This window comes from Microtus oregoni, unplaced genomic scaffold (genome assembly GCF_018167655.1).
Source record: "Microtus oregoni isolate MIOR12 unplaced genomic scaffold, Mior012 000000F_ref0000247, whole genome shotgun sequence".
NCBI lineage: Eukaryota > Metazoa > Chordata > Mammalia > Rodentia > Cricetidae > Microtus > Microtus oregoni.
In genome coordinates, this window is record NW_024543059.1 from 972,785 (window position 1) to 991,724 (window position 18,940).

Consider the following 18,940-nt stretch of genomic DNA (forward strand, 5'->3'; position numbering starts at 1 on the left):
AGGCGATTCTAAGCCAAGGACTCCCAATTTTCCAGGAATTCACAAAAATATGAGGCCTTAAAGACAATAAGGTGATGTCAAATGAAAGAAAAAAATGACAAAACACAACTTAACTCTGCCCCATGCTGGGGTCTGACCCTTTCAGACCTTACACAAGTAGGGCGGGGACTCTACCGCTAAGTTATGCATAACTGGCCGTGGAAGCAAGCTTTAAAAGTTTACGACGTAATTTCAATCTCATTAATATTTTAATACATACAGACTTGACTATATATTGAGAAGCTTTGCACGTTGTGTTTTCTCCTTCCCAAGCGTGTGAGATACTTGTTAAAACCGCAAATGTATAAATTAAGGTGCTTGCTAATAAACCATTCTAATTGCGAAAGGACAATTCATACTAATCCTGCCAGATGTTGCTCAGTGAAAGGAATTCTGCTTTCTGTGGTGGCCACAAGCTTTGCTTCTGAGAGTGTCCACTGTCGTGTGGGAGGGGGGCCTCCCTCTTAGAAAAAGAGAGTTTGGCCTAGGAAGGGGACCTGAAAAAGGCCATTTCTTTTTTTTGTCATTTTTTTAAAAATTAAACTCCCATTAGAACATGAGTTTGAGTCTGACTACGTGCAGGTCCATCTGTCCTTCTGAGCCTTGCCAACCACCTCACCCCAGGACCACACAGCTCAGGTTAGGACACCCAGCAGTGGCCAGAATCGCACGACCTTTGCTGGTTTCAAGACCCCTAAGCATCCCTCGAGGGACAGGAAGCAAGGACTCCCTAGCTGCTTTACCAGGTACTGTGTGCATAAAGATGACAGAAGGCCAGGAGGATTCAAGAGAGGCCACTGAGACTCTGAGGCTATAATGGGAGCTGGCAGCGGAGCACCTACGGGCAGGCGAGAGGATGGACACGGAATCTGCTGCTCCAGGACAGGACTTGCCCAGAAACGATGCTGGGCTGACAGGGCCATGCTGGCTCAGAGTCAAGGGGAGGCCATTTCAGCAGAAAACGAGAGTTTGAAATCTCAGTTCTAGCTAGCTCAGGCCATGATTCAAATTCCCAGAATCTGGAGAGGAGTCCTTGGAATTAGGAGTGTCACTTAGGAGGACAAGAGACTGTGTGGCTGGTGACAGATACTCTGAGTTGGGCCCTATTTTTAGACACGGAACAATAGGAGTGGGTGACTGTCTGCTGGGCTGGGTCACAGGTCAGTCACTTCCCTGTGCTCACCGCCGTCTGTGGTGTGCACAGGCGCAGAGGTCAGGTTGCTGGAGCACCACCCAGCCGCCTCGGGTTCTGAGAATGTACAGTCCCGGCTGCTGCGGCCCCTGGAGTCAGCTTAGAGTGTGCCATGAAGCCTTGGGACACCAGTCCTGATCATATGTCTGGCTGGCTGACTGGAACCACCCTGTCAGCTCACTGGGTTCTGGGAGGCAAGAAGCCGAGAGGTTCTTAAGAAAAGATTGAAGGGCTGAGAACACAGGGATCTGCTTCCAACAGCTCTTGAGCAATAAATATTGATGTGGGAGGGATTGATTCTCTACCTCCTTCTCCTTGAGGCTGCCAGGGCTGGCCAGGCTGCTTGCAATAAGGTTTGGCTAGCCTGGCCCATGAGGGTCCCTAGTGAAGAGCGAGGAGAAGAAGGGGTCCCGGAGGGTGAGATTGGCTGCTAGACCCTGCATGTGTCTCTCCAGCAGGGAGGGGGGATGGGTAAGAAGAAAGAAGTCAAAGCTAGACTGTTTGGAAAATCTTTTCAAACGTCTTCTCCTAGACTTAGTTAGTGCCCAGGAGCCCCCTAAGTACCCTAAAGGTAAATGCAGCCATTAAAGGTATCCAAATGGCTCTGATACATAATCTAAGGCTTGTCTTATCATGAGAGGGTCTAGCCTGTGCCTAATGGGTGGCCACAGATCTACAGACTAAGGCTATGTCCTCTAACCAGCTCCCTGTCGCTGGGTTGTTTTTACAGGGAAGTTAAAGGAAACACCCATATACCTGCCCTGAGGAGTGGAGGAAGGCCAGGTGCAGGGATCGGTACCTAGGTGGTAGCTCAGGGATGAGGGTTCGGCAGAGCAAAAATGGCCTCTTGAGGGCTCCCTGACAGATTTCTGGATGCATTTCCCCCTGGGTAGCGGTGTCCCTCTTCATAGGTCTCTCAGAGAATTTGCTCTGGGGCTGAGCCAGGCACTGGGAAGGGCCTGACTGCCTGCTTTCCTGCTTGGCAGGTCTCTTGCTTCTTGTATCAAGGATCCTGGCCATAGCCAGACTTCAAGTGCCCACTGGGTGTCATGACCTTCTACTGGGTCCTTTGTCCAAGATAGCTGTGTGTGTATATTATTCCTATAATAATTCTGAGTTTAGAATCCCAAAGGTATAGGCTTAGTGTTCGGGGCTTTGTGTTTGTTGTTGACTGGTTGGGGGTCTTATTTTTTTTTTTATTGTTTTTGTTGAGCTATACATTTTTTTCCACTCTTCTCCCCTTCTACCATCTTCCATGACCCCCACACTCCCAATTAACTCAGGATATCTTGTCTTTTTCTCCTTCCTGTGCAGATCCAAGTATGTCTCTCTTAGGGTCCTTTTTGCTGTCTAGGTTGTCTGGGGTTGTGGACTGTAGGTTGGTATTTCTTTGCTTTATGTCTAGAAGTCACTCACTTATGAGTGAGTATATATAGTCTTTGTCTTTCTGGATTTGGGTTACCTCACTCAATATGGCTTTTTCTAGATCCATCCATTTGCCTGCAAATTTCAAGATATCATTAATTTTTACCGCTGTGCTTTGGCTAAAGAATCCCAATGAAAGTCGTCCTGGCATCTGAGTAGGGGGGAGAAAAGCTGGGTGGGGGATTCTTATGATGCCTGTGCCCCCTGACCCAGCTCAGCTACTTACTAACCCTGGAATCTACAACACATCTACATTTTAAAATTACATAAGAATGAAGGAGGCAAAGTCTGGGGATAGATGGTCTAGCGCCTGGCACAGGCTCAGGGTGTAAGGGACTTATTTCCTTTCTCTATCAGGCCAGATTTTAAGGGAGAGAAGAAATACAAAACAAAACAGAAAACTACCTTCCCCTCCCCCCGCCAATGTTCTTACATGCTTAATTTTTTTTCTAGTTAAAGAAGCATTAGTTGTTTGTTTTTTTCAAATCTTCTTTTAACAAGCAAGTAGAACACGTGCCTGTGTCTGGTGTACCAAATGTTTTGATCTGTGTATTCAGGAGGCCACGGCTACCTCAAACTGTCCAGCAGACTACCTCCCGTGGTTGTCTGCTGTGGGCACTTAAAAATCAACTCTTTCAGCGATTCTAAGGTTTCCAACACTATGCTGGGTCTCCGTCGTCATCATCATCACGATTGCAGTAGAGTCCTCTTGAACCTGTGCCTCCTGTGGAGCTGCAGTTTGCATGCTCCCCCCCACTCCCCCCCCCCCCCCCCCCCCGCTGCAGCTCCCTAGTCCTCCCTGACAGCCCCTGGGAGCCACCGCTGCAAACTCCCTGCCCTGAGTTCCAGTTCCTTAGACTCCACCTACAAATATCTGTTGCATCTGGCTGCTTACACTTTAACGTAATGCACTCCGCATCCTGACAAATGAAGGAACTCTGTTCCGTGTTAAGAACAGTTCTCACATGGTCTTCATCCGCTCACTTGCTAAGAGACTGTTGCTAATGCACTTAGGCTGACTGTGAATCTCAGTCATTGTGACGGGTACTGCCGTGAACGTGGGCATGTGGCTCTCTCTAACACTAGACGTTGCTGGTTCACCTGCCTATTTACGTTAGGACTTAGGTTATTACAAGCTTAAGACTGTATGCACGCTCTCTCTGCAAGCAAGTCTGCCACTCAGCCAAATCCCCAGCCCTAATCTCACCATTTTTTTTTCCTTTTTGAGACAAGGCTCTGTGTATTCCAGGCTCATTATATAGCCAAAGAGGACCGTGAACTCCCGATCCTCCTACCTCCACTTGCTGTGTGTCGGGAATACCGGCAGGGGCCACCACACCTAGTTTATGTGAGAGTGGGATTTGAACCCAGGACCTCTGTACTAACTGAGCTACACATCCCCAGCCCCGTTTTTAGTTTTTGGGAGGCACTTTCACACTTTTGGCTTATACTCATTCCCATTTCCACCAGCGGTGTGCAAGGGTTCCCCTTCCACAGCCTCACTAGGGCTAGCTGCCTTTTGTCTTCTTTTTGCCGGCCACTCTGACTGGAGTAAGGTGATTGACCACTGTTTATCTGCTTTTCGGAATCGTCTTTCCATTATATCCGAGAGAGAGTTTGAGACAGCTCCCACCAAACCCAGGTCTGCGCTAGGTAAAAGAGTAGGAATTAAGCTTGCATTTATTCTGTTCCTCCTGCGCGCTCCTGGGTTCCAGGTGTGTCTTATCTCATTGAATCTACTGCCACACACGCAGCAGATACAGTATGGATATTCTTTTTACCCCTGGGGGACTTGACCTGCAAAAAGTAAACAGCGCAGTCGCATGACTTATAAATGCTACTGAGGTTCAGTTCCGGAAAACAAATACAAGCAAAGGATTCACAGAAGGAGAGAGTAGCATGCTAACACGCGCGGAGAGGTCAACCTGGGGAGGGCAAGTGAGCCACTTAGTGGTGTTCTGCTCCAATCCTCTACCCCGTCCCCTTAGAGGGTCATCAGCTCTCAGGGAACTGGTGCTTGTGCCCTCTTTCTGTGACGGCACCAGGTAGGCACTGAGAGCCAGCACCCCAGCTCTGGCTCCATAGGACTGGGACCCAGCCCCAGGATGAAGCCTTCTAGGACCTTAGCTGTCCTCAGAGATAGCTTCAAGGTGGCTAGAAGCCCACATCAAGTCCTATTCACAGCCTGTGTGTCCTGTAGGCTTGCTGCTGTCAGCACCAAGTCCCAAGAGAGGAAGTTCTATCAGGCTTGCTGACCTGGGCAAACCACAGGCCAGATGGGCCACCCCAAGCCCTGCTGGATGACAACACAGTGCTTCCTGTCTAAAGAACCCACAATTAGTCAGCGCTCCTCGAAACAGATGCTGTTTGAAAGGTAGAAACAAATGGAAGCATAGGGCGTGTGAATCTGGGGCATTGGGGCTCCTGCCTGACACCCCAGAATAAAGTCCCCATCCCTTCATCCGGCTGTAGACCCCCCAGGTCTGGCCCTAGTCTATCACCTGTCTCCAGGTGCTGGCCTGGGGAGTGTTGGCTGTAGTTAAATTTGGAGTAGTAGTGCCCACAGTCTGCCCCAATCCAGGCTCCATCCACCTCCATGCCTCGGGTCATACTGTGCCCTGCTCTGTCACCTCTCCCTCAGCCACACCTCTTCTGACAGCCCCTGAGCCCCTGCATATCTGTCTCTCCTTTCCTGTCCCCAAACCCATCTCCTTTGTCACAACCGGGCCCGCTCTTCCATATCTCCTTGGTAGCATTCCCTACACTGCATTGCCCTTCACCAAACAAGTGCAATAAGACAAACGGACAGCACCTGAACTGAAATGACGGGGCAGATTTGAGTGCAGCCAACCTGGCAGGCGTGCACACATAAGGGCCAGCTCACACTGTGACCTGGGCACAAAGCTCACAAGATTGCCTATTCCTCCCTGGCAAGAAACGTGAGTAAGTTCGGTCTGTGCCATGTAGCTTCTTCTACTTCCTTTCACTCCTGGCATCTTTCCCTCAGCTCTTCGAGCCACACCATTCTTCCAGGATGTGACCAGGGCTACTATCTAAGGCAGTGTGTCCAAAAGAGGTTATCAATGAGTAGACTTGTGTGACTGGTGACAAAGTCTCTGGCAACTACATTCAAGAGTCAACGTGACAATAATTTAAACCGGGCATGACATTACAGACTTGTAATCCCAGCAGTTGAGATGCAGAGGCAGGAGGATCAGGACTTTGAAGTCAACCGTATGTGATAGCTCATGGCTGTCATCCCAGCACTCTGGCAGTTTAGGCAGGAGGATAACCAAGAGTTTAAGACATGGTAAGCTCTAGGCCAGCCTGAGCTACACAGTGAGGTTCTGTTTTTAAAGGAGTTCAAGGTCTCCTTCAGTCAACCGGGACCACGTGAGACCTGTCTCAAAAAATAAAAATTCATACAAACACACATTCCACTAGACCTAAAATATTCCAGTTTGGGCGTATGATAATAGAAAGAGTTCATTCCTGTATCTTGAAAATGCAAATATATATATTGATGATAGTATGTGCCTGTGGTAATGATAGTCACCAGCGTCGTTTTTAATTTAAATTGTTTAATTTAAGGTGTTGTTACAATTTAACCACAACAGTTTCATTCAGCCTTTCAAGTCTTCTTGTTGAATACCTAGAGGGCCAAGAACCAACGGAATAGAGGTAGCCTGTGCCCCTGGGGAGTCACCACAGCTCCCTCACCTATGCCCCTGCCATCCCTGAACAGAATCTCTTGGCTATGTGTCTTCCCAGGGTGAGGAGCTCACCTCTCAACACGAGCCCTTAAAGAAAGAGACTGGATTGCCCCAGATTGCCCCGGACTTGACTGTGGTCCAATTTATCAAAGGTAAGTGAGCCCAGGCAAAAATAGAGGGAGAAAAGCAGAGGTGCCTTTGAGATTATACTAAACGCAGTCCCTTAGTGCTTTTCTTTATTAGTTAATTTGCATCTATGGGTATCTCATGAGTCCAGACACTCCTGGTAAGGTTGGTCATACACTCCTCTCTGCTAGGAACATCTTTTCTTACTAATGTCCATTACAGTCTTTCTTGTCCCTGTAGGTCATGTTCAAGAGCCCTTCTGCCCTCTGGATATGCCTGCCCCCACCCCCAGGAATGGAGCTACAAGCCTCCATCCTCTGGTCTTTCAGCATCCTTGGGGCTTCTGACTCCGTTCTACCTTGTCTTTGCCCATCCTCTGCCATAAGCAGTGGACTCCTGAAGGTCAAAGCTTGTGTCCTTCCCCTACTTTCCTCTGAGCCTGCAAGCAGGAAGCCTTGAGTAAATGCTCATTAAATCTCCAGACTTCAGCATGGGTAGAAAGCCGGGGACCTGCTTTCTTGATTCTTTGTCCTTGCTTCTCTGTGGGCTTCTGTCTCCCAGGACAATCTCTCAGTACAATAGGAAATAGACTCGCTGACAGGAACTTCATGCTACCCTGATCCTGACACAAGAAAATCAATCACTCAGTTACCAGAGCCCACAGTGGGGCCAGGCAGCATTTGCTAAAGAACTCAATCCTGTGGACGTTGATTGAGTGCCTGCTGTGTGCCAGGCAAGTCAAGAGGCACTGGTCAGTGGAGAGTTTCCTGAAGGTTTTTTTTTTTTTCCTGTCTCTGATCTGAGTTTCTTCACATAAAGATTGGGTTGGACATATTTGCTTTACCTTTCCTAAAGGATTGGTGTGACCATCAAGTAGGTGGAGGCCTGGGCAGACAGTACTGTCTACTATTTAAAAAAACAAAACAAAAAAAAAAAAAAACCCTGCCTGTGTAAGGTATGGTCTGTCCATGAGCACACCTACTTTCCTGATCTTATCCATGCCTGAACAGAAAGTGGATCTATTATTAGGAAGGTATTATTTATCCAAAGAGATCCTTCACCCTTCCCCAAAGACATTTGAAGTAGGAAAGAATTTGAATCCAATTCTTTGCCAGTTTTCTAAGATTTGATGTTGGGTTGTTGGAGAAGGGAATGTCTGAATTCCATGGGGCTGGGCCTAGAGGCAGCGGCCTGCACTGCAGATCTCAGTCACCCCCAACTCTGGAAGGCTCAGCACACTATACCATGGAAGACTATGTTAATCACTGCTCCGCCTCCTGCCCAGAGAGCAGTTGGAGCTGGTTGTGCAATTAAATCCTAGAGCGAGAGATCTGGACCAGTTCATCTCTAGACTGTTCAGCTTCTAGAGGAGCCTAGAGGAACTAGAGACAGAGCTATCCATAGACCCTGTGGCTAGTTAGCCAACTTGGCCTCTGGACAGCAAAGATCTACAAAGGCCATTCTGACTCCAGGGGCCTGGCTTTGACTACCTGCAATCAGGAAGGCGGCAGGAGAAGAAGAAACTCTTAGAGGAGACAGTCCCTGGCTAGGGAAGATACCTGATGGGAGAGATGCGTTCTCTTACAGTCTGCACATGGAGGGGAAAGCTGTCTGATGGAAGAGACCTGGCCAGGATGCCAGAGGAGGGCTTTGTCTGATGGGAGCCACATGGTCCAGGAGTTAGAGGGGGTTTTTGGCTTGAGGGAGGAAACAGTACTAACGTGAAGGCACACTCATTCTGTTTAAGGCCAGTGCCTCGCCTCTGAGCTGGGCAAGGCTAATGAGGGAGACAAGACGGTCCCTGAGATGAGGGAGGTCCTATCATGTCTGCTGTGGAGACCTTTTGCTGGGGGAAGCCCTGTCTTAAGAGGAGCATCTGAGCAGATGACAGGCTCTGGAATTCCCCTTCAGGTAGCTAAGGAAAAGGCCTGGCCCTGCCCTCCAGGAATTTTCCATTCCTTGTGGAGAAGGCTGTGTGCTGTGGAGAGGTGGGGGATGGGTGTATAGTCCGCTGCATTGATGAGTACAGAGGAATGAGCAGGATGGAGGAGTCCTCCGGAGCCAGGCTGACAGGAAGGACAGGAACAGAGCGGGAGGGGCAGAAGGGAGAGCGGGTCTGTGCTAGAACTGAAGAGAGCCGGTGCCCTGGCATCTCTGGATGAGCTGAGTGTGTCCCTGCCTCTCTCTGGGGCCCACCTTGCAGGGAAGGCAATTGATATAAACCTCTCTCAGTTCACAGGAAACTTCAGATGCTCTGGGCAACTCGTGGAGGGATGGGGAAAAGCAGGAGGAGAGAGAGAGAGAGAAGAGGGGAGGGACAGGGGGAAGGGGCTGCAGCAGCTACCTGGAGTGAGATCGCCTACCCGCCTACCCCACTCTAAATGCTAGCTGAACACACCATTTGGAGGCAGGAGACTAGGGACTTGAACTGGACGCATTCCACAGTGTTAGCTCCTGTTCAAACCTCCTGGCTGGACTTTATTTTCTGGCTCTGAAGGAAATAGGCCCAGGCCATGAGGATAGGGACCAAGCTACTTTGACTATGCTCTGAGGACAGCTAGAACATGCCTCCTATAACACAGAGACAAAGGTTCTGGTTGGACAGGAGTAGAATGACCTCTATGGCTTTGTCTCTCCTCACCAGCACACCCTGGTTTCTCTTCCCCTCTTCCCCATACCTTATGTTTAATAGTGGAGACCCTATGCGTCGGAACAGAAAGTGTCCTTGGACATCTCTGAGAACCCCTACTCACCAGGACACTGAACCCAGGAGGGACAGGACCTACCTGCCATTCTGAACTCGAAGGTTTAGCTCTTTCAGGGAGGGCAGCTGAATGAGGCAATGAGGCAGGAAGCAGGAGCTGCCCAGAGCCTGGGGAGGTCCCCACTGCCTGTCTTCAGGCTGGAGTCCTGGCCATGCCCCTACTGGACATTCCTCTTCAAGTCCCCTCATTCTCTAGGTCCTAACTCTTAGCATGATTAATAAAAAAACAGAGACAGAGATTGGGGTTCAGTCTGAAGGTCAGAAAAGCAAAGCAGCTAGCCACCAACTCTTACCTCTGCTTCAGTCAGAAATGACAATCCTGCTTCCAGGTATCTCAGAATGAGACTGTATCTATGGGCTGTCTCCTCCCATCTTATATTCCTCTCTAGGGCTGGGATTAAAAGCATGCACCACTGGGATTAAAGGCATGCACTGACAAATTTCTACAGCAAACTAGTGTGGCTACTGGGATTAAAGGTGTGTGTCACCACTTCCTGGTCTGTAAGACTGACCAGTGGGGCTGTTTTACTCTCTGATCTTCAGGCAAGATTTATTTATTAAAATACAAATGAAATATCACTATCTAACTCTCTGTTCTACATTCAGGAAGCCTCCTGGCCCAAGGCTGCCCAGGATTCATTTTCTCTAGAGACCTGAGATTCTGCCTTAGGCATTTGGACATTTGATCTGGTCCTCACTCATTAAACAATATTTACAAAATGGCTAGTGTGTCCTGGCTCTAGAGATAAAGCAGTTGATACCATTAAAATTACTGCTCTGAAATAAAATGGGGACGAGGTGGCAATGAAGCAGCTAAATGGGTGAAGTGTGTAACTCGTTCAGTGCTCTTGGGAAACGCACAAGCTGTGGGGTATCAGGGCAGCAGTGGCCCCTGGGTTGAGGACCAAGAAGGGAGGACTCGAGCCCAGGTTGTCATAGAACGAGCAGGACAAGATGGATTGTGGGGGAGAATAATTCCATAGAGACGGAAAAGAATCTGCAACGAGACGGGTGTGCATGAACTGGACTCAAATGAGAAGGAATGAGATAGAACTGTATCGAACCCCGACGGAAGTGAGCAGAAATAAGCGCGTTAAATAAATTCCCACGTAACTCAATGAACTGGAAGACACGAGGAGAATTCCAAAGCAGGAAGCAGGATGGAAGGGAATCACATGTAACAGGATAGGCTGGGACGCACTAGGCGGAAATGGAAGGGATGAATAGGAACGGTAGGGTCGGGGTGAGCAGACATCGGTGGCGTGGCCGACTGCGCATGCTCACCTCCTTCCCGCTTGTCCCAACAGCCTTCCCCAGGGTGCTGCTGAGGATGCTGCGCCACCCCATCTTCTTGCTGGTCGTCCTGTCCCAGGTGTGCACCTCATCCATGGTGGCAGGCATGGCCACCTTCCTACCTAAGTTCCTGGAGCGCCAGTTTTCCATCACAGCCTCCTTTGCCAACCTGCTTCTTGGCGCCTTCATTATCCCCTTGGCCATTGTGGGCATCGTGCTGGGAGGTGTCTTAGTCAAGCGGCTCCATCTGAGCCCCATGCAGTGCAGCGTCCTCTGCCTGCTGGGGTCGCTGTTGTGCATGGTACTCAGCTTGCCACTCTTCTTCATCGGCTGCTCTACTCATCAGATTGCAGGCATCACCCAGGACTTGGGGTGAGTAGGAGTATTCAAGGCGCATGGAACAGGTAGGTCAGTGAGCCTCCCCTGGGGCCTGTCTCCTCCCAGTGCCTACAAATCTCTATGCATGTCTCTCCTTAGTCTCAGGTATGAGCAAGCAGTGGTCACCGGATGGCACCTAATGCCATAGAAGAGGCATGGATGGATAGAACATTGGGGGCAAGACAACCGAGGCCTGAGAAGGGCTGAGGTTGAGGCAGGGTGCAGCCACCTATGGGATGGTATTTCCAGGGAGGCTGACAGAAACCACATGTAGGAGGCAGGACCCAGCATAGCCTGAGGGAAGTCGAGCTGCCCCAAAACGACATGCCCTATGACTTGGAGAAAGGGGGTGAGCAGGGAGCTGGGCAGTCCTTCCCAAGGAGGCAGAAGAGGTTAAGAAACTCTGTCTTTTCCTACAGTGATCTCATTTTCCCTGGAAGCTTAGTTTGGCCCAGCACCCAGCTAAAATTCCCCAATCCTTCTTGGCACAACCTCCTTTACTCAAGAACCAGGTTCCCTCACCTGGGCTCCACCCTTATCGCTTGGCCCCCTTCCTTCCTTCTTCCCTTCTCCTTTCCCCAAACAGCCAGGCTGTCTGGAGTAGGACCTTCCATATATGTACAGCGCACCCTAGGCCCTGCAGCCGGGCGCTCAGGAAGCCCCAAGTCTAGCAAGGGCCAGGTTCTCCCAATGACGTTTCAAGTGAAAAGTGAACGGATATTTTACCATCATTTCTTACGATTCATCGGGGAATGCAATAGCACAAGGATAGAACTCATGATAGAGAGCTCATGGGGACCCAATGAAACATACAAGGGAAGCCTTGAGCCTGCTGGGTGTGTAAGAAACCTTGGCTCTGGGCAGATGTCCATGGTGCTAGTTGTTCAGGAACTAGCTCACTCAATTGGTCTCAGACCGTGCTGCCTGCCTGCGTTTCCTTCCTCCTCCTCCTCCTCCTCCTCCTCTTCCTCAGCTCTGCCATGGCATCTCACTCCTATTCTCACCAAAGTTCTTACAAGTTAATTCATGGTTCTGGGTTCTAATTCACTGAAGCTCTTGGAGGCCAATCGAGTTTCCGTCTTATGTTCCATTGAGTCCCCATGTGATCTCTATCATGGGTTCCATCATTATACCCACTTCACGGATGAAACAGCGTCACCTGGCAAGGGTGCTGTGCTTCCTTCTAGCATGATGCCAGATCAGCTAGACCCCAAAGCCATCCTCTTGCCCCCACCCCAGGGTGATCACCCCCTCCAACTCAGCCTCTCTTTGGGCTCCTGCTCCTGCTCACTCTCCCATTTCTCCTGCTAGGGAGAGAGCATCTCTAGTGCCTTGGAGTAGATCTTCCGGTGGGGACACTTGACACAGGGAGCGGGACAGGAGAATGAACACAGAGGTTGTGAGAATTCAGGAGGGTGTCAGTGAGAAGAGAACCCCAGCCCAGCTATTAGAGAAATTAAGGTACCAGAGGAAGCCAGGCACAGGTTGGAGGCCCCACAGCTGGGCGGTCTGCTTGCCGGAGCCCCGTCACAGCTGTACCTTGCTGTACGAGGCAGTGATTCAGCTCGTAGAGACACTCACTTCTGGGAGGAATTTCTGTTGTGTTCCATCCAAGCACAGGGATACTGGCCAGAGCTTCCAGACATGTAGAATCCAGGGTTGGAAGGATGCGCTGCAGACTCTGGCCCAGACTTTTCACTCCCCCGATTAGAAAGTCCCCCGAATTTCAGTGTTTCTCCCTCAGGGAAAAGCTGCAGCTGAAATTGCTGGCCACTGCTCTCAGAGTAGGAGCCAGGCTGCAGAGAGGGCCCTGAGAGAAGAGAGCCCAGCCAAACACATTTGCCTTCTCTCTGTCTAGTGCCCAGATAGAGACAAGCCTGTTTCCTGGCTGTGCAAAACCCTGTTCCTGCCAATCGGATGACTTTAACCCTGTTTGCGACACCAGTGCCCACGTGGAATACATCACACCCTGCCATGCGGGCTGCACGGGTCATGTGGTCCAGGAGGCTCTGGGCAAAAGCCAGGTGAGGCCAACCTCCCACACAACCTCTGCCTCCTGGCCCCTTCCCCTCCTATTCTGTGCTGCCTATCACTCTGCCCTCTGTCACTGCCTTGTTCCTCTGCTTTGGCTGGTGCAGAACATTATTCTCTCAGTAAGTGTCATTGCCAGCCAGAGCCCAGGGAGGGGAGCCACAGCTGACTCCCAGCTGTGTGTCTGCTCAAAGAAATGACCCATGTGGACTTCAGGCTGCAGGAGGGCAGACGTTGTCCCTACCGGCACATACAAGAGTAGAGGGGACACAGACCACTTAGGAGGGTCCCAGAGAGCCCCCAAAGAAGCAGAATGTATAGCAGATCTTCCAAGGTCATTAGGCAAGCAAGGACTTGGGATGGGAGGACTTTCTAGGCAGGAACAATAGCATAAGAAGAGATTTAAAGAACACACACTGTGTATGAGCTTCCTGGACCCCAGGCCCTGCACGAAAGGCTTAACCACACACACACACACACACACACACACACACACAAACCCACACACACACAAATGAACACATAGACCCTCTGACCAATAGGAAAAAAAAAAAAAAGAAGCTCCAGCCTTGCTCCTTACAGGCACCAAAGTGTCACTGGTGGCCAAACCACTTCCTAGTATTTCTACCGTTGGAAGTTTTGCAGGCTGCCACAGGGCTCACCTAGGGATAGTCTCTCTGCATCGCAGCTGTGGCCCAGGCTAAACAGTCCATCTGCCTCCAGGCACCTTGCTTGACTCAAGTGATCACAGATCAACCAATTATCAGTCAGGGACTCCAGCCAGCTCTGCCCTGCCGGCTGTAGACACTCGGGGGCATCCCAGGCCCCAGGCCCTTGGCCAGCTGCTGTCCTTGGAGGCTCCTGAAGGTCCGTCTCCTCATTCTCCTCCCTCCAGGTTTTCTACACCAACTGCAGCTGTGTGGCAGGAGGTGGCTCCGTGCCTGCAGGTTCCTGCGAGTCAGCCTGCAGCAACCTGCTGCTGCCCTTCATTCTCCTGATCAGTCTGGGAGTGATGGTGGCCAGCGTCACCCACACACCTTCCTTCATGCTCATTCTAAGGTGACGGCAGGGCTGGCAGGGTGGGGATCAGGATGCTTTCACCACAGCCAGCATGGGACAGTGGGGGGAAGAGTTGAAAGAATGAGGCCACTTGAGCGTCCTAGCTCCTGTCCTGTCTTCATTCTCCAGCAGCCTGAGGACATGAAGCTTTCTCTCCCATCAAGTAGACAAGGAGACTGGGCTCAGAGAAGTTCAGAATCTGGGGCTCCTTTTAAAGCCTAGATGCTTCCTTGCCCCAGAGTAGGAGAGGTCTGTCACTGACCTGGCCTCCCTGATGGGGGACACCCTATGGGGAAGAAGAGGTGGATCTAACCTCTTGCAATGGATGGGCCACAGTGGGATGTTTAGGAAACCAACAAAATCCCTGTGGGCTGGTCGTGCGCACCCCTCAAGGCTGTGAGAATAGAATAAAGACCTGCTGCGGTCCCGGGATCTTCAGGGTGCTGCTTCTAAGATCTTCCTATCCTTGTCCTAAGAATGCCCATGGGTCTAGCAAATTATCATCTATGGTAGTCCTGGGGTAGGGACTCGGACAAGGAAATCTGAGAGCAAGTTAATTCTTTTGTCACTCTGCTGGGACTTCTCTGCTTGCTATCAACAGTCGAGCAAATTAGAAAGGAATATCAGGTGCTGAGTGTGATGTCATGCACCTTCAATCCCACCACTCAGGAGTCAAGGGCAGGTCATCTCTGTGAGTTCAAGGTCTGACTGGTCTATATAGTGAGTTCCAAGGTAGCCAGAACTGCATCGAAAGACCTTGTCTCAAGAAAAAGAAAGAGGAAAGAAGAAAGAAAGGATGTTAGAAGATGGAGGGTTAGCGGGTCGGTGGTGGCACACACCTTTAATCCCAGCACTCAGGAGGCAGAGACAGGCAGAGCTCAGTGAGTTCAAGATCAGCCTGGTCTACAAAGTGAGTTTCAGGACAGGCTCCAAAGCTACAGATACAACAGATACGGAGAAATTCTGTCTCAAAAAAAAAAAAAACAGGAAGGAAAGAAGGAAGGAAGGGAGGGAGAGAGAGAGAGAAATAGAGAAAGAGAAAAAGAAAAAAGGTGGAGGGTCCAAAAAAGTAGGCTGGCATGAGGGAGAATGTATAAGGAGCAGATGCCTGAGGAGAGCCGTGAATGCAGCCGCGGTGACTTGATTCCTGGCTCTAACCCCAACAGCTGGCAACCCCCTTACTTACAGAATAGGCCTGGTGTCATGCCCACCTCCCAGGGATGAAGTGATCTGATCGCAGGGCTCCTGAGTTATAGGGAGCACTTCCTAAGTACCAGTTGCTGGCTATCCCAGGCCGCAGGGTTACAGTGCTGGGAGAACTGGACCTGCTGCATGGCTGTCCCAGGTCTCTTAGTGGCGATTCCTGTGGGACTGTGGAACGGGGGGTGACTACAGTGGTGTCTGTGAGCCAGACAGTTGGTATATGTGCCTAGGATGCAGGAGACTCGACTCTGTAGGTTGAGGGGTGACAGGTATAGACTCTGAGCCTGCCTCACCTCCCCGACCTTCAGCCTGGGGGAAGAGTGGCATGGAGGATGGAAACCTCCTGCTGCACGGTGCTGGTCTGAGTCTCAGTCTACCCTCACACAACCATGTCTTTCTTGGTAGAGGAGTGAAGACGGAAGATAAGATCCTGGCAGTGGGGATGCAGTTCATGCTCCTGAGAGTACTGGGTAAAGAGCTTGCCCGGGAACCCTGGTGGTGGTAATGGGCATCCAGGTGTCTTCTGTGTGCCAGGCCCGGGAAATGCAGGGTTGCATGGGGTAAGAAGATCTGACCATTTGTTTGGGGGTGTTGTGCTTTGGCCACACCAAGTCTGATGGAGGCTCCCTCCAGATACATGCTGGAGGCCAAAGAAAGACTCCTGAGCCAAGAGACCCAGCACTCTTGTGGCTTACACAAGCTAAGGGTGGGGAACCGGGGCATGGTGACCCTCTGCTGCCTCCTGAGCCTCTCCTTCCCTAGCCTGGATGCCCAGCCCTGTGATCCATGGTAGTGCCATCGATACCACCTGTGTGCACTGGGCCCTGAGCTGTGGGCGACGAGCCGTCTGCCGCTACTATGACCATGACCTGCTACGAACCCGGTAAGTATGAGGTTGGATGGTCTGTGTCGGTGCACACCCACCCTGCAAACCCCAGGCTACCTCCAAGAGAGATCTCATGCACCTGGTCTGGAACTCTCAGTCCCTAATCTTCCTGACTCTGCCTCCCAAGGGCTGAGATCACAGGCATGTGCCACTAAATCCTGGGTTGTTTTGTTTTGAGTCAAGACCTATTGCTATGCCTAGGCTGTTCTTGAACTCACTAAGTCAGCCAGATTGGCCTTGAACTTGTGACAAACCTACTGACTCGACATTTCAAATGCTGGTATTTCTCATATGAGCTACTGCACCTGGATAGCTCCTCTTATGAGAGCTAAAGTAAGGGGGCCCAGGCTCTTATGACAGAGCCACCTCTAAGCCATCAGACAACAGAGTCACTGTGGGAACCTAGGGGAGAGAGCCCTGTTCTCTCCCTGGGGACTCAGTCTTTTTATCTATATAATGGAGAGCTCAGAGGTATCCCAAAGGTATGGGTATCATAGGCTGGGAGAACTTGCAACAAGGGGGGTGGTCACCTGTAGCTCTGAGCTATGGGACACAGTTCCTGCAGGTTGGGATGACAGTCTAGGGAGGCTTTGCCAACCAGGGGCCTTCAAGAGTTAAGTAGGAGAGGCCTAGCCCAAGTCATACATCTGTCAGTGACAGAGTAAGAGGAATATTTAGTCTCTCCCACACACCCAGGATCCCTGCAGAACTTCCCTTGACCCCCCAGATCTCAGTGTCTCTAATTGTACCATGTCTACTAACCCCACCATCCCCACCCTGAAGCTAAAACCAGTCCCTGAAGAGTGGGCTCCTGAGTTCAAGTTTCCTCATTCTTCCCCCAGGTTCATCGGCCTCCAGTTCTTCTTCAAAAGTGGGCTCCTGGTGTGCTTTGCCTTAGTCGTGGCCATATTGAGGCAGCAGAACAAAGAGACCAGCGTCAAGGCCACTGTGAAGAGCATTGACCTACAGCAACTGTAAGCATCTGAACCAGAGCAGAAACCCAAGGATCCAGGAGGTCAACAGTCCCAACCCCACCCTGGCCAGGCATGACAGGCTCAGCCATGCATCGTCTGAGCCCTTTGCCCAAGATGGAGCGTCAGAAGTGCCATGTTCCAATGCTGGTTCCTCCACTAAACTGTGAAGTGACTTTGAACAAGCTTCTAACTTTGCTTGCTCTTTGGAACCAAAGAGTTGTGTTGTGTTAGTCATTGCTCCCCCAGCCAGATGACCAACTGGGAACCAAGCCTTGTTGGTGAGAAGGAACGGTACGGCATCCCCCCATCCCCATTCTAAGATAGGGAGGTGCCCCAGCTTTGCCACCCATGAAGACCCTCTCCAAGCTTAAGTGGGAGAGGATTCAGGCTCTCGGGCTCCAGCTGTGCACATCTGTAAAGGCCTCCTCCCCAAGCCCAGGCTGCTTTCAAGAAGTGTCTATTTGGCGCCCCCTGGAGGCAGATTCCAGAGACGAGATTAAGAAGAGCCCAAGAACAAGGAGAAGGATACATAACACATTTGATGAAGCATGTAGGCAAGAACCTTAGCTGGGGTGGGAGAAGAGCTCTTTCATTCAGATTTTGCAGCTTTTGTCTTTAAGGAGCCACAGTTGGTGAAAGGAAGAAACTCCATCCTTTCCTTTAGAGGTCTTGTAACTTCAGAGACCAGTTTGTATTCAGAGTTGCTCCTACTGAATGGGCATTGTCAGGATCTCACACACTGACCAGGGGCTACCAAAGTCACTGTGGCTTTGGGGAATAGAATCCTAGACCATATCCCTGGGGCTTTGTAGCTAATACCTGATTCTGTGATAGCCAAGTCGGGTTGACCTCTTGTTCTCTGAGATCAGTGCAAGGTCTAGGGGCAGAGAAGGACAAAGCCCAACTCTGCACAGTGAGCTATAGTGCAGCATTCTAGAGTCAGAATCCCTGGAATCCCCAATTCTTTTCCAAGTTAGGCTTGGTCTGACTTTCTGACCAGTCTTATCTGGCCTAGCTGCTTCCAGGCAGCAGGAGGGCAAGGACTGATCTGCTCCCAGCCAGTTTATTGACACCACACTGCCCCCACCATGTGGCCATGAAGAGAGGGGAGAAGGAGCTAGCAGTAGCCCCTATCCTTGTGCCTAGCTCTTAGCTATAGGTCAAGGTACTTGTCTCCTGTGCAGAAGGGACTATAGAAGCCCTCATGCCTGCCACACATCTGTGACCAAGCATTGGGAGACAAGAAGATCAGGAGTTCAAGGCCATTCTCAGCTACATAGTGAGTTTGAGTCTAACCTGGGCTACATGAGAATGTCTCAAAAAAATCCAAAAGGAATAAAGAGAAGAAGAGACGAGAAGAGGAGAAGAAAGAAGAGAAAAGGGAGGAGGAGAAGAGAAAGATGAAGAGCCTAGTCGCTATTTTATCCTACAGTTGAGTGTTTAACCAGTATCTGAGCCTACACTAATCAGTGCCAAGGATTTTGAAGTCTCTTCCACCAAGACAAGTCTGTTAGCAGGTTTTCATTCTGTTGTTTCTCCTGCTCCCCGGGTCGTACAGGAATAATCTGGCCATATACATACAGCTTATTATTAAATTTGTCTTCGCAGAGTGCCTCTTCCAAGACAAGAATTTATCCTTCTAAACTGCATTAGAGGTTGGCGTTAGCCATGCCTCTTCCAGTTATTTAGAGTTCAGCCTCATGGAGTTTATTCTCTCTGGCATCTTGCATTGTTTTCTCTCTTTATATTCTGGCCTGATTTTCCCTTTGGCTGGTTTATTTCCTCCAGTAATGGTTTCAAAAATGGGATACGATCATGAGGCTGTCCTAGTCCTCACCTGTCTTCGTCATCACTCAC

At 50.4% G+C, this 18,940-nt stretch overlaps 1 protein-coding gene across 2 annotated transcripts in view; it reads left to right on the forward strand.

The window, feature by feature from the left end:
• Positions 1-18,692, forward strand: part of LOC121452014 (solute carrier organic anion transporter family member 2B1-like) — a 41,752-nt gene extending 23,060 nt beyond the window's left edge. For both annotated transcript variants that reach the window (XM_041657882.1, XM_041657889.1), the window contains 7 exons: positions 6,428-6,521; positions 10,567-10,924; positions 12,789-12,954; positions 13,857-14,020; positions 15,629-15,693; positions 15,986-16,106; positions 16,952-18,692. In XM_041657882.1, coding sequence (XP_041513816.1) covers positions 6,428-6,521; positions 10,567-10,924; positions 12,789-12,954; positions 13,857-14,020; positions 15,629-15,693; positions 15,986-16,106; positions 16,952-17,087 — 1,104 coding nt within the window. In that variant the 3' untranslated portion in view covers positions 17,088-18,692. The remainder of the gene's footprint in view (positions 1-6,427; positions 6,522-10,566; positions 10,925-12,788; positions 12,955-13,856; positions 14,021-15,628; positions 15,694-15,985; positions 16,107-16,951) is intronic.
• Positions 18,693-18,940: the final 248 nt, after the last annotated feature.